We start from the raw sequence: 14,824 nt of genomic DNA on the forward strand, positions 1-14,824 counted from the left end.
TAGATAATTATTATAAAAGAAAAAATAATATCGTATTTTTCTATCTTGTAATTTAACGTAGTAACGTAGTAATCACCTAATATAATAGCACTAGCTATCTGTGATGAAGCAAGTGATTAATTATTACACACTTACCTCACTAAACGCATCAAGGACAGAACCGGAATTGTTTTGCATGGTCAAGGGTAACAAACAATTTCAACCATAGTTTGTTCCCAGTTTCCACCCATCTTTGGTTAATTCGCACTCTTGCACGGTAGGGGGCAGTAATACAACTATTGTGGTAATACAATCAAAAAAACAAAAGAAGAAGAACTTTTTAAACCACAACGAGGCGATCCTGGAAGCACAACAGTGCCGAGTCTGTTTTGGTGGTGCATGTGGACTTGGCGTCTCTTTTGACAGCACGCACAAAACGCATCATTAATATTTCAATTTGCAGCAGCAGTCTTCCGCCAAATCACTAAAAAAGCTGGACAAAACTACCAGAAAGAAGAGAGTGGTGCTGTCCTTGCGACACAGACGACGGGTGAGTTCTGATTAGCTACCATTTGGCAAAAGCTCCAGATTTCCCAGGACGAGTCTTTCATGTAGGACTGCATACTTATTAAATGTACTGCTCGCTAGTTAGGTACCTGGCTACCTAGCTAGCTCTGTGTGAATCGCATTGTGCTGCATGCCGCTAGCCTAGCTCTAGCCAGATAGGTGGTGTTATCTGCATCTTTCACAGAAGTACCTGGTTTCACAATTAGTAGCTCCACGGGACTTCAGCGAGGCAAGCTAGTACAACGCAAGCAACTTCCCATAAGATAATTGTTGTCAGGACAAAATTTCACAGTTTGATATGTTACTGACGATAGCTAACGGTATATGTTGTGTGAAGCCTTTAGAGTATCGTTGATAGCAACATTGCTCGCTAGTTTTATTGCAAATGCTGACCCGAAATTGTCCCGATTGGAATAATTATCACAGTGATTTCATGTTGCACCTACCAAAACCATCAGCTGATTGTCTAAAATATTGAGTACCTAGATAAAACAGCTGGCTACATCCGGGTGCAGATCTGTAGCATTCTTCTTTTTGCCTGGGGCCTTGCAACTATTTCAAGGGAGAGAGCGAGCAAAACTTCATCTGCAGCACCCGTATAGATGAAGCGCAGCACCCGTTGCATTGCGCTGACATGGCTAGCTACGTCAACAGAACACAACCAGAGGAACGGCTTCCTTCATGTGTCGTAACGTCATGTATTGCGCGTCTGACAGCTGTGCTGGCAACCTCACTCCACAGCAAATAATGAAAGCACAATCAAAGAGGAATCATCAGAAACTGCGCTACTAGCTGCTGGTAACAAATTTAAATTGAGCTACAGTTTCTTTGCAAATTGTTGGACAATAGAATATGCGGAAGGTGGGGTTGATCTGGTAAAACGGTAGTTGTGGCGAGCTAATTTAGCTCCTAGTCTAATTGTTGCTGATTTCATAAATGGCAACAATTCTTAAACGCGCAAGCATATATCCTTATATTAGGCATGCATGCTGAGAATGACAAAAGAACGATACTGCGGTGGGATCTGTGAAGGGGAAAATTGAGTAAGTGGTAATACGCGACTGCAGTGCGGAAAGGGCAGGGTCCTTATTACTGAATGATGGCTCGTATTAACAATTGCGTAACTTTGCCGAAAATCTGGACCCATGATCATTATTAAAATGTGCAGATTTTGGTATGTGTATCTTATATTTGTGTATTATGCATGATGGCAGTGTCTTTCAGTGAGGTCCTATATTGATAAAGTGTAGTACAATAACCTCATTTGCATGGAACCAGTCTGCAGTCTAGTTTTCTGCACGGAGATGTTTTCTCATTAGAAACAAAAGCACTCTCAATGATTGCTGGTGTTTAAACATTAAACTCAGGTGTCGTTAAATTTCAACCGGAGTAAGGATCTGTGTTTGCATTTGGCCTATTATTGGCCATCTGAGACTGTCAAAATCTTTAAAGTGGATGGATGTAATTAATAAAACAAACTTCTGCCAGTCACAGTTAACTCACCTGCCGTTCTAGTTCTCTTCGTGCTTTCCGGATGCCGGATATATTATTCATCACACGGTCTCAAGTGTCGCTGTAATGTTCTTTTGTAACGAAATACGTCCTACCTTACACGTGAATTCCGTGAGCAATCTGGTCATCAGGTCGTTGCATCAACTAATATGTAGTTGCATGCGTGTCTATGGGTAAAAATATAACTGTTGAACTGAAAATGTTCCCTTTAATCTTTTTAAAGATTATTTTGTTTAAAGAGTGCAGGCTGTGATGTTGCAGAGAATAGTTCCTCGTAAGAAATATCCATTAACAATAGGACCAATCAGCATGCAGTGTTGTGTATGGATCTTGGCCAAGCTATCAGAAACACATTTGTAAAGTTGAAGGCACAGCTTTACAGTCCATTAATCCTGTGGGTGTGAGCCACAGGATATAACAAAATGTTTTTTTTGATGTTGAACAGAACAGGGTATACATCCTGTTTCTGTTCCAAATCAAGTATCAAGTTTAGTGGGGATGTTGCTGTTTGCCATGCATGCAGATGTGAAAGAGACACCCATACATTTGAGAGTAAATTGTAAAAATCAGTATAGAATAGCTGGATCAGTCTGTAAGCATTGAATACGCAAGGACTTCAGTGCAACCATGAAGGACGGGATTGAAGAGGACTAAATGTTCAATTTATGACAAATAAAAGTGTATTTATTGTTTATTTCATGGATAAAATTAGAGCTTAGTTCCTCAGTTTGTTATTAATGGAAAATGCCCCTCCTGTCGTGCACACATTGTGAAAATATGAGCTGTTTTATCATCGGTGGATCCTTTTGTGACATGAATAATTGAGGTAATGACTAGTGCTGATGGGTTTTTTTTTTTTTTTTTTTTTGCTGAGTCACAATTCAGTGGTTTCTTTTTGAAGAATGAAACAAGCTGATTTGTTGTTGGATGGGTATATTTGTGTTCTCATTTTAATATGCAGTTCATGAGTCGGCAGGTTTATCTCACACAATCAAAACCATGCAAATGTCATCCATTTTGACCAAAAAAGTTTTTCCGAAAAGCCAGTTGCAGTGCAGATTTGAACCAGGGAGCTAACGGTCTGTGTGTGATGTACGGAACAGCCACGAAAGGGAACTAAGAGGCTGCACTTCAGGTTGAAAAGGAACACGCTGGGAATGGCTATGGCAACACTGTAGTAAAGCCTGTCTTTTTGCACCAGCTCCTACTGGCACAGTGACCTGCTGCGCGGCTCCAGCTAGCTTTAATAGCAGGGTTTTTGCACCCGGCTAACGGGTGATGTCAGGAAGGACGTCACGTAGTAGAACACCCCTTTTCACTATGGTAACCCCCCCCTTCTAACAGGGTCTCCTCTGTCACAAGTGTTGCAGCTGCTTTCTGAGGGTTTGTGTATTCCTGCAGTGAGCCCTCAGCGTGTGGGATTGCGCACAGTGAACCCGATGTTCCGCAAGTGAGGAAATTAAAAGCCTTTGAGCTATATTTAGAGGAAGAGTAATATTGCGGCATTAATCTGGGAAAATCTCCTGGCTGGTGCTGCGAGGCGGTGGGTCTGAGTGGCCACGATTATTCCCCCCCCCCCCCTCCCCCCTCCCCCCTCCAGCCACAGTCAGTTGTGAGACAGCTGCCTTACACAAAGATGGCTTTGACGTAGGAAAAGCAGCAATGAACAGCGGGGTTGTTGGGACAAGGAACTAATGTACCACAAAATGGAATGTGTAAACAGCTAATACACCAAAAAGTGGTGGTCAAATTGAACATTACTGTGATAGCAGTGAATAGGTATTAATCCAGACTGCAACCTCCATTTTGATTTCTTAACAGTCTGAATAAATACCGTTGTTTCCACACACATATGTGACTGGTATAAGTGAACACACTTGAAGTGGCTTTAGACATTGCGTTCATTCCTCATCTCATTGGGAGAGAGAGAGAGCGGCTTACCCCAAAAAAAGCCTCCAGCCAACTCTAATCCGCTGTAGGCAGGCAGTAGGGCACGATTTTAAAGGCACACGTTTATGCTAGACAGCGTGGTTTCTCAGACATCGGGGACAGGTTGAGGTGACAATTCGATGGTGTGTGGCAGTATTTTATGGCAAGATTCCCGCCACTTTAAACAGGCTTGCTGCAAAAACGCACGGCTGCTCTCTCATTTCGTGCCTCGCCGGCGCGCCCCTTTAAAAAAGCCCTTTGTGTTTTTTTTTTCTGTCCCGCAGTCGCTGAGAGCCAGGCCGGGGAGGGACCGGGCCACCGAGCGCCGCGCCGCCATGGAGGGCAGCATGCAGCTGCTGAGCCGCGACAGCCACAGCGTATCCCACAATTCCAAGCGGCACTACCACGACTCCTTCGTCTCCATGAACAGGATGCGGCAGCGCGGCCTGCTCTGTGACATCGCCCTGCACGTGGGCAGCAAGGAGATCCGGGCGCACAAGGTGGTGCTGGCCTCCTGCAGCCCCTACTTCCACGCCATGTTCACAAGTAGGTGCCCCCCCTCTGCTCGCCGTCACCCGGGTGACGGGTGTTCCTCCTGTACTGTGAGTGTGTCATTACTCCCATCACTCTCTCTGCTTTGACATGATGAGTGAGTGAGTGAGTGAGTCAGTCAGTCAGTCATGCGCACCATTCCTTCCTTTCCCAATTGGGCTCCGCCCTCTTGCTGCGGTTCAGTCAGGTCAAAGGCAGCTTGCATCTTCCTTTTGAATCAAGGGGGTGTTTATATGTCATTGCATTTGGTCACTAATCCACACCAGCTACAGATGCAGCATTTGCGCATGTGAATATGTGTAAAAATATATATATAAATGTATATATATATATATAATGTGTATGTGTGTTTATGAATATATGTATATGTATTTTTTAAATATGTATTTAAAAAAAACTCATCACATGCCAGGCAAGTACGTGTGCCTACACAGTCCTCTGATATAGGCCACCGTACATGCCCATGGGTGTGGCTCATTGGTGCATCCTGTCCCCATGCTTCCTTCCTGTCACTTCCTGTGTGTGTACATTCTGCTTCCTGTGGTGGTGTAGGTGACCTGGTGATATGTGTTTCCTAGCTGTCCCCCCCCCCCTGCTCTTCAGGCTAGAGCAGAGTGAGGTTGTGTCACAGGTGTGTGTGGAACTGCGCATGTGCTGAGCTGACCGTGTACTAACTGCAGGCCAGAATGCAGAGCAGTAGTTTGTGCCTGCTGTATGGGGTGTCTGTGTTCAGTGGACTGCCCAGAAGACTTAATGTTGTGATGGGTATCTATAACCATCTCAGCCAATTGCAGCAGTCAATTGCAGATGTTAATTTCTCCTTGTCCGTAGCTAATTGGTTTAGTTTCTTTTGGTAGGTAAAGAGTAGTACCTTGTAGAAAATGTGAGAGTGTCAGAATTCACAACAGAGTTGATTTTAATCGTATTTTTGACCTGAATGTGTTGATTTGAGGTGTGATACATGACAACGTATGGGTCCTCAGTAAAGTGGTGGTAGCAGGTGGGGGCATTAGTTCTGCTCACAATGGGAGATGGGCACAATGACTGGGTCTCAACATCCTGGGCCTTTAGGTACTGACTGACCCGGTGTGAAAATTGTAATTCCGACCAACAGGCTGATTCGTAAGTATTGTTGCAGTGGAGAACCCTGGTGGTTGCTAACGCTTGGGACTTGTGTCGCCCCCTGTCGCCGTGCAGATGAGATGTCGGAGAGCCAGCAGACCCATGTGACCCTCCACGACATCGACCCCCAGGCCCTGGAGCAGCTGGTGCAGTACGCCTACACGGCCGAAATCGTGGTCGGGGAGGGCAACGTCCAGGTGATTAATAATCCCATTCCATTACATTACATTCATCAGATGCTTTTATCCAGAGCGACTTCCAGCGCAAAATAACAGAAGTGTACCCATTCAAGCTGAATGAGTACCAGTGTCAGACCAAGCTAACAACATCCCCAAACCAGTTAGCCTAACCACAAGTTAACTTGTGCAACCTGACTAGACAAGGGAAGCCAAGTATACTACCATACATGACAGTCAGTAGATCAACAAATAATAATATAATATAATTAATATATAACACACATAATATATAACACACCAATACCACTAAATTATATGTGTGTCATACAGATAGGTGTGGTAGAGAAACAGATGTATGTCCTTCCTCTTGTCCTGCCCACATGGTTCAGACGCTGCTCCCGGCCGCCAGCCTCCTGCAGCTGAACGGCGTGCGGGACGCCTGCTGCAAGTTCCTCCTCAGCCAGCTGGACCCGTCCAACTGCCTGGGCATCCGCGGCTTCGCCGACACGCACTCCTGCAGCGACCTGCTCAAGTCCGCCCACAAGTACGTGCTGCAGCACTTCGTGGAGGTCTCCAAGACCGAGGAGTTCATGCTGCTGCCGCTCAAACAGGTGAGAGAGAGGGCGCGGCGGGAGGGCGGGGCAGAGCTCTGAGGGGCGGGGCTGAGCTCTGAGGGGCTCTCTGTGGGTTCCCCTTCTCTACGGTGTGGGTTCAGAGAATGTCCTCCTCTCTCAACGCTCATTACCGACTTTAAAATAATTACATTTATGTATAAGAACTGATCAGTTTGTCCAAAATGAATATTACTGCTTATCCGGTAGACTTGTCTGTTGAATGCAGCAGTGGTAGGCAATGTGTAGAAAGAATGGACTTTGACGTCATAACTGCCATGCAGGAATTCTTATCTAGTTGCCAATAGATTGGTGGAAGGAAGTCATCATTGACAATCTGTCCCAGCTGCTTGTGTACTATTTATAGTTTCAGGCTCTGACCTTTATTTCAATGGTGCTGGAGTCACATGTCTGGGTGTCTGTCTGTTTTTATTGTTGTCACTGTATAAGCATTTCGTTAATATTGAAAGACGACTCTGACACCGCTTAGACTCTCTTGTTCTATTAGACATGGGAAAATAACCGAAAATCTAACCGCTCCTCTTTGGGTGAACAGCTGTGCGCGTAATATGAATTAATATCTGATTATATCTCTGGCACTGGTGAGCCTGCAGCACAGAGAGCGGAGCTGTGGATGAGGCCGTCTTCTCAGACGGGCACAGGAGGACAGCTGTTCCTTCTGAGGGCAGTCTCCCTCTCATTCTCCCTCTCATTCTCCCTCTCATTCTCTCCCCTCTTCCCCCTGAAGAATTCACTTCCATTCCCACTGACTCTGCTCATTCACCATGCGGGAACAGTGAGTCCCTGGGTGTCTGAGCTCTGTGACAGACCAGCACCTCAGAGAACATGAGAAATGCAGCTTGGTTATCAGTGGTTATGCTACAGGAGCTATACAGACAGTATTCCTCTATAACTGGAATAAGTGTCCTAATGGTTTGCCGCCGGAGATGTTAAAGCAGCCATTTTTATCTTCCCCCTGCCTTAAAAGAAACACATCTCCATTGAAAACATCAACTGTATGATGCTATCAGTGTCACTGAGTTCACCGAGCTGTGAACAAGCCCCTGCCTACTTTCATAGGCTCTGCAGGTTCCATAATCTTCGTCCCAATGACAGATGCGACTGCCTCTTTGGATTTTGTAAAATAACTTCCACAGACTGACGTGCTCTGCAGATATCGCCATCGCTGGGGGCAAGGATTAGATTTTGGGAGGGAAGTGGGAGGCATGTCCCTGCGGAACAGCTCCTGGGATTAGGGGATGTGGCTACACTGATCTCAGTAGCTGCTGGGCCAGGCCCCGCCCACACCCCGGCCCAAGTGCAAACAGGATCTGCACCGAGCCGGTCAGACCTGCCAAGTAAGATGTCATTTACACTCACTGTGTTTGGTTTGTGTCTGAGATAATAGAAGGTGTAATCTCTCCATAGATATACTTGAGCAACACTTGAATAAAAAAACCCCCCCAGATGTGTGAAGTGTAAGGTGGAGGTGTGGGAGCTGTTCCTGCGCAAGCGTGTGTTGCAATACTTCTCAGGAGTTAGCGAACTTCGTAGTGACGCACTCTCCTGTTGCGTGCAGGTGCTGGACCTGATCTCCAGTGACAACCTCAACGTCCCGTCAGAGGAGGAGGTGTACAGGGCCGTGCTCAGCTGGATCAAACACGACATCGACGGGCGTCGGCAACACGTGCCCAGGGTGAGCTGGCCCTGCCACACACACGGGGGGGACAGCACTATACTGTATACCACTGAAGGCAGTATATATAATTGTATGTAAAAGCAAGGGTGTTGTTAATGTTATCCTCTTCCCTGACTTCCCATCATTCTCTCCATCCCCTTCCTCTCTCCTTTGGCTTCTTCTTTTCTCCCTGCACCACTCCCCCTCCCCTTCCTCTGCTTCTCCTTTACCTTCTTCTCTCAATTGTCTTGCACTCCACACCTCTCCTGTCTCCATCTCCACTCATCCCCTCTCTCTCTGTCTCCCTCTTACCTTCTCAATCCTCTCTCTCGTTTCTCTCGTCTGTCTCTCTCCTTCTCCCTCATTCTGCACCTCTCTCCGCTGGCCCCTCCTCTCTCCGTGGCCCTGCCCCACTCCCTGGCCCCGCCCCACTCCCTGGCCCCGCCCCTCTCTCCCCAGCTGATGAAGTGCGTGCGGCTGCCGCTGCTGACGCGGGACTTCCTGATGAGCCACGTGGACACGGAGCTGCTGGTGCGCCACCACTCAGAGTGCAAGGACCTGCTGATCGAGGCCCTCAAGTACCACCTGATGCCCGAGCAGAGGGGCGTGCTGAGCAACAGCCGTACCCGCCCGCGCCACTGCGAGGGGGCCTGCCCCGTGCTCTTCGCTGTGGGTCAGTGCTGAGAAGCACCACGCCCTCACACCCCCCCACCCCCGCACATGGAACAAGCACGTTCTCAAGGGCCTAACAGCTATCAGCTATATGTTAATGTCGAATGTGTATATAGGGGCGGCAAAGTAGCATAGTGGTACGATGCAGGGCTTGTAACCAAAAGGTTGCTGCTTCGATTCCTTGCTGGGGATGCTGTACCCTTGGACAAGGTATTTAACCCACGGTTGCCTCAGTAAATATCCAGCTGTGTAAATGGATAACATGTAAAAATTGTGACATGTAATGTGATATGTAATGTAAATGTATAGATATTACAATTACATTTTTGTCATTTAGCAGACAATCTTGTCCAGAGCAACCTACATAGGTTACAATTTTTTATCCAAAATTATAATTTGCTATCCATTCATACAGCTGGATATTTACTAAGGCACTTCTGGGTTGAGTATCTTACCCAAGGGAACAGTGGCAGTGCCCCAGCAGGGAATCAACCAACCTTTGGGTTACGAGCTCCGTTCCTAACCCTTACCCTTCCTTTTTCCTTAAAGAGCCATGCGGCATGCTGATATTGCACAAACACATCTCACACACTCCTTTTTTGGCCTGGATGTATGAAGTGAATGTGCTGGCCTTCACAGGAGGGGGAAGCCTGTTCGCCATCCATGGAGACTGCGAGGCCTACGACACCCGGACGGACCGCTGGCACATGGTGGCGTCCATGTCGACGCGACGGGCACGGGTGGGCGTGGCCGCCATAGGGAACAAGCTCTACGCAGTCGGCGGGTAAGAAAGCACCCCCAGCCAGTTAGCTCTACACCTCAGTGTTCTTAAAATACCACTTATTCATTAAAATGAAGTGGCTGGATATTTGTCATTCACAGTTTGGAATGATTTTAATTATTCCCTGTTTGCTTGTTTGTTGAAATGAGAATGTGGTTGTGATACATCTGGAAAAAATTCCAGAATTTACTATTGGTACAGTACCATATTTGTAAATTTTCCTATTCTCAAGAGCCTCTAGAATGTATCCCCTTCAAATAGTGCAGCTCTCCAGGAGTTGAAAATATTGATTTTTTCAGCATTTTACACCCCCTATTGGTGGCAGGTGGGTAATACACCCCAAGTGTGACCTGGACCGGAGAAGGACGGCCCTGCCCACCTGAGCTTTCCCTTTGTCTCTCTGACAGGTATGACGGCACCTCTGACCTGGCCACCGTAGAGTCGTACGAGCCCGTGACGAACTCCTGGCAGTCCGAGGTTTCCATGGGAACACGGCGCAGCTGCCTGGGTGTGGCGGTTCTGCACGGCTTGCTGTACGCTGCCGGGGGTTACGACGGAGCTTCCTGCCTAAACAGGTATCACCTGTGAGCTGAGCCCCAACTGCCATTCAGTTCTACCACCAGTGGGAAAATGGAAAAAACGAAGCAATACTGATTTGGGTTCATTGTTCTGCTTGTTCTCCCGTGTCCCCTATAGTGCTGAGAGATACGACCCCCTGACCAGCTCTTGGACCTCAGTGGCAGCCATGAGCACCAGGAGGAGATATGTTCGTGTGGCCACTCTGGGTGAGTATTGCAAGTTTCCCTGTTCATCATTCATTTCCATCACTGATACTGCATCTTATGACCATTCGATCTATTTAACAGGCATTACATTACAGTCATTTAGCAGACAGTCTTATCCAGAGTGACTTACTTAGGTTACAGTTTTTTTACATGTTATTTTTTTTTACATGTTACATTTATACAGCAGTATATTTACTGAGGCACTTCTGAATTAATTATCTTGCCCAAGGGTACAGCAGCAGTGCCCCAGCACGGAATCAAACCAGCAACCATTTGGTTACAAGGCCTGCTCCTTACCACTACGCTACTCTGCTGCCCGTATCACAGGAATTAACATATAAATAGCAGAATTCAATATCTAAATATCTCTCTCTGCTCTTTCTTTCAGTTCTTGCTAAGTAAATAAGCGCTGCACCAGTATTCCAGGAGTACTGCTTCATTTTGTGATATTGAGTTGGTGGCATCATTTTTCTCCCCCCAGATGGCTGTCTGTATGCGGTTGGTGGATATGACAGCTCCTCGCACTTAGCAACAGTAGAAAAATATGACCCGCAGGTATAGTTCAAAGTTTATGTGGGGATTTCATAAGAAAAATTCACTGAAATCTTACAGAGTATTTCACATTAAAAATACACCTACAATGTGATTACTGTACATCTGCCCACATAGGCACACTGCCTGGGCTTGCATTTGTCTCTGCCTTCCTTTGAATTGTGAAGCAACACCACTAAAGTCATACTCATGATCGTCATGTGACTGACCTGTGATTGGCCGCCCCAGAGCAACGCCTGGACCGCCATCGCCAGCATGCTCAGCCGTCGGAGCAGCGCGGGTGTGGCCGTGCTGGAGGGCATGCTCTACGTCGCCGGGGGCAACGACGGAACCAGCTGCCTCAACTCGGTGGAGAGGTACAACCCTAAGACCAACACGTGGGAGAGCGTGGCTGCCATGAACATCCGCAGGTAAAGGGGAAAGAGCCGTGCCTTCTCCGAATGCATTTCTGACCCAGCTGGGCAAAGTATCAGAGCAGCCATTCACCCAGGGACGCATGACTGGATTGCAACAGAATCTCTCCAATATAATAGGTATAATAGGTTTCTCTATACCATGAAAGGCATCTCAAATCGCGTTTCATCATTTTGTTTTAAATGATCAATCCATGATCTGTAGCCTGACACTGGTTCTCTTTGTTGCTGTAATTCTACCCTTCTGCGTTGGAAGAGGGAGTTTTCTGTTCACATTTGTCGTATAACTATTCATATTGAGGTTGTTGTGTGTGCACATGCAGGAACACATATGGTTATTTTTAGGCTGCCATAAATCATAAAACATTAACAATCAGTTTGCTTCATTTTTGTCATTCAGATCAAGCTTGGCTGCTCAGTAAGCAGGGCACAAATGCACTGTTTATGAATTTCATTTTCAGAGTAACCAGGAAGGCAGATGTAACATTCTCTCCTCCCCTTAAAAGAAAGTCCCCGAATCAATATGATCAGTGTACAAGTAGTATTCTTTAATATTGCGTGTCTTTTAGAGATTGCTCGCTGACAAGTGAGCGATTCTTATTTAGTTAGTTGTAGTTACATTACAGTTGTTTTACAACTTACATGGAAAACATGTAAAAATTTTACTGAGGCAATTCTGGGTTAAGTACCCTGCCCAAGAGTACAGCAGCAGTGCCCGAGCAGGGAATTAAACCAGTAACCTTTCAGTTATGCTGCCTACCACTACGATACGCTGCCACCCTTCAAGGCCACTGAGGGCTGTATACTGAAAACTCCCCGTGTCTGTTGATCCTGTCCCTTGTCGCTGCTCGTTTCCTAATGACGTCCTCAAGGCCACCTCTGTGTCTGTCCCCTCCCCGCAGGAGCACCCACGACCTGGTGGCCATGGACGGCTGGCTGTTCGCGGTGGGCGGCAACGACGGCAGCTCTAGCCTCAACTCCATCGAGAAGTACAACCCGCGCAGCAACAAGTGGGTGGCGGCCTCCTGCATGTTCACCCGCCGCAGCAGCGTGGGCGTGGCCGTGCTGGAGCTGCTCAACTTCCCCCCGCCCTCCTCCCCGACCCTCTCCGTCTCCTCCACCAGCCTCTGACTACGGCTCAAGTCCCGCCTCACCTCCGCCGGCCTGCACTGCCTGTCCAAGAGGCGCAACTGCTCCGTCTGACCTCCAGGGTGGAGGACAGCGCCCGGGTAGCAGCGCAGGACCGGTGTCCGTAGAAACCGTTACCGTGGAGATCCCTTCTCCTCTGGAAGAGGGTGCTCACATTCCTCAGTCCAGGTGATTTTAATGGGGATATCTACCCCCGTTCCCCTGACCTCACCACGTCCCTGCGCTTAAGGGGCGAAAACTTTCACTCGACTCCTGCTGTCATTGTCTGTTTTTCCGTGCACAGTTGTCCTCAACTTTTAGCCTCTCTCTATCTCTCTGGCCAGTTCTATCATGCATGTTTTCTGAAATTGTATCCTGGCGGCATGTTAAGCTGCAGTTCTGCCTTATAACACTAGGTGGCAGTAATACACAGTGTTTATGGTTGAGACGGTGAAGGTGAAATGCAGCTGTTGGGAGGGGAAAAAAGCTTACGAAAGCAAGTCCAGTTGAACAAGTTACATGAGGTCAAACAAAAACTGAAACAGCCATAACAATAATTAAAGCACGCTGTACATAAAGTATGTACACCGGTATATGTTTCACAATGAATTTTAAAATTTCAGTAGCAGATTATGAGTTCTCTAAAAATCATGCTCCCCATGGAGGAGTTTGATATTTGTTGTGTTATTTTCATATCAGAGATAGCAAATCACTGGAGTGGACTTCTAGCAGGCATTGTATGGAAATAAGTGAGAACTCAGAGACAATGAATGTTGGGGAACAAATGACAAAGGAAAGTCTTCTAAATGCCTTCAGCATTTCCACATGGATTATAAAGTGTGAGTGATGTAAATCTTACATGTGATGTTCGTCCGCGCATATCAAGTTTATTAAGAGTAAAATGAGCATTTTGCACATTGATGGATCTGAACGGTTTCCCCCTTACGCAGATCAGAGTCAGGACAGTAATACTAAAATAATCATACGCAATGTAATTTTCAGTTTTCGAACTCCATTTTCAGTTTCACAATGACAGTGTCATTAAAAATGTTTTTTTTTTTTTCCTGTGACGTGGTGATCATGTGCTGGAGGTACATCAGCATCGCCCATATGAACAGCATTAAAGATACTGCTGCTGGGTAGGGTTCAAGCATCGACCACAGACTGCCTACACTAATCACCCAGTCTGTCCCCTTTCATTTACTTGGTTATTTTTTGTCTCTCAGTATTCCATCATGACATTACCTTACTGACATTTAGCAGATGCTCTTATCTAGAGGGACTTACACAGGTTACAATTTTTACATGTTATCCATATATTATATATTTATACAGCTGGGTATTTACTAAGGCAATTCTGGCCTAAGCACTTTGCCCAAGGGTACAGCAGCAGTGCCCTAGCTGGGAAACGAACCAGAAACCTTTTGGTTACAAGCCCTGCTCCTTGACACCACGATGCTACACTGCTGCCTCATTCAGTACTAAACTGGACATTAATTAATTTCAGTTGGGTTAACTGTGGTTGATTATGCACAAGGCAGAACCATTATCCGCCCTGAATTTCCTAATGTAGGGTGTGATTTAGTTAAAAAGCTGATGGTGCATTTCACATGTCCAGGCAAAACAGTCTCTGGTATTCTGTGGAAACTTTTGAAAGAAGTATTATACCATCACCACTTTGTGCTCCAGGATATAGGTTTTTTTGGTGTGTCACCGATGACAGGAGTTGGTATTTACTGTGGTGCACACACAGTGAAAAGGCTTATTCTCAAGAATCTGGCCAGTGGTTCCAATGGAAAAGATTTCTGAAATCCCATACGAAAATTGGCATGATGTAATATACCAAAATGGCAATAATTTTAGATATTTTCAATATATTGATTGAGCCAAAAAAATATTTTCTCTAAAATATATCCTTAATATATCATTTTTGAATGGGGTCCCATTACACAAAAACAATTATTTGAAGGAATTAGCGCTAGAGGCAACCTGATGAAATAAATATATCATAGCTTAAATAATTAAATAAGGCATAAAATTAAATCGGGGGGGTAGTTGATCCAAGCAGACTTTATGAGTCCCTACTTTGTTGGCAATTCCAACCCTTTGGCCAGCAAACCTGAATCAAAATAACTTGGAATTTGGCAATCACCAAATTGGTATAAACTAGGCAGAATCAGGCTGTTTGCAACTTGTATAGCTCACAAATTGGCTGTGATAAGGAGGATATCCAGGCAAATATATTTAAACAATAAGACAAAACAAATGCATACCAATTTTCAACAACACAAGTAAAAGGCGTCTAAGTAACACTTGAAAAGTGATTTGTTGAGAGCTGTCTCCCCTCCGGAACAGTGTGTGACT

General features: G+C 46.0%; 1 protein-coding gene across 2 annotated transcripts; it reads left to right on the forward strand.

Moving 5' to 3' along the window:
• Nucleotides 1–341: 341 nt before the first annotated feature.
• LOC118780527 (kelch-like protein 17) lies at nt 342–13,758 on the forward strand. Of its 2 annotated transcripts, none has more exons than XM_036533070.1 (12): nt 342–529; nt 4,272–4,533; nt 5,737–5,858; nt 6,230–6,451; nt 8,031–8,147; nt 8,589–8,802; nt 9,441–9,585; nt 9,990–10,157; nt 10,279–10,367; nt 10,849–10,922; nt 11,148–11,329; nt 12,235–13,758. In XM_036533070.1, exons 2-12 carry the CDS (start codon nt 4,323–4,325, stop codon nt 12,461–12,463), a joined length of 1,773 nt encoding a protein of 590 aa, XP_036388963.1. In that variant the 5' UTR covers nt 342–529; nt 4,272–4,322; the 3' UTR covers nt 12,464–13,758. The 2 variants fall into 2 exon arrangements, with proteins under 2 accessions (XP_036388963.1, XP_036388964.1); XM_036533071.1 differs by lacking the exon at nt 342–529 and adding an exon at nt 1,226–1,344.
• Nucleotides 13,759–14,824: the final 1,066 nt, after the last annotated feature.

The sequence above is a fragment of the Megalops cyprinoides genome, chromosome 7, assembly GCF_013368585.1.
Source record: "Megalops cyprinoides isolate fMegCyp1 chromosome 7, fMegCyp1.pri, whole genome shotgun sequence".
In the NCBI taxonomy this organism is placed as follows: Eukaryota; Metazoa; Chordata; class Actinopteri; order Elopiformes; family Megalopidae; genus Megalops; species Megalops cyprinoides.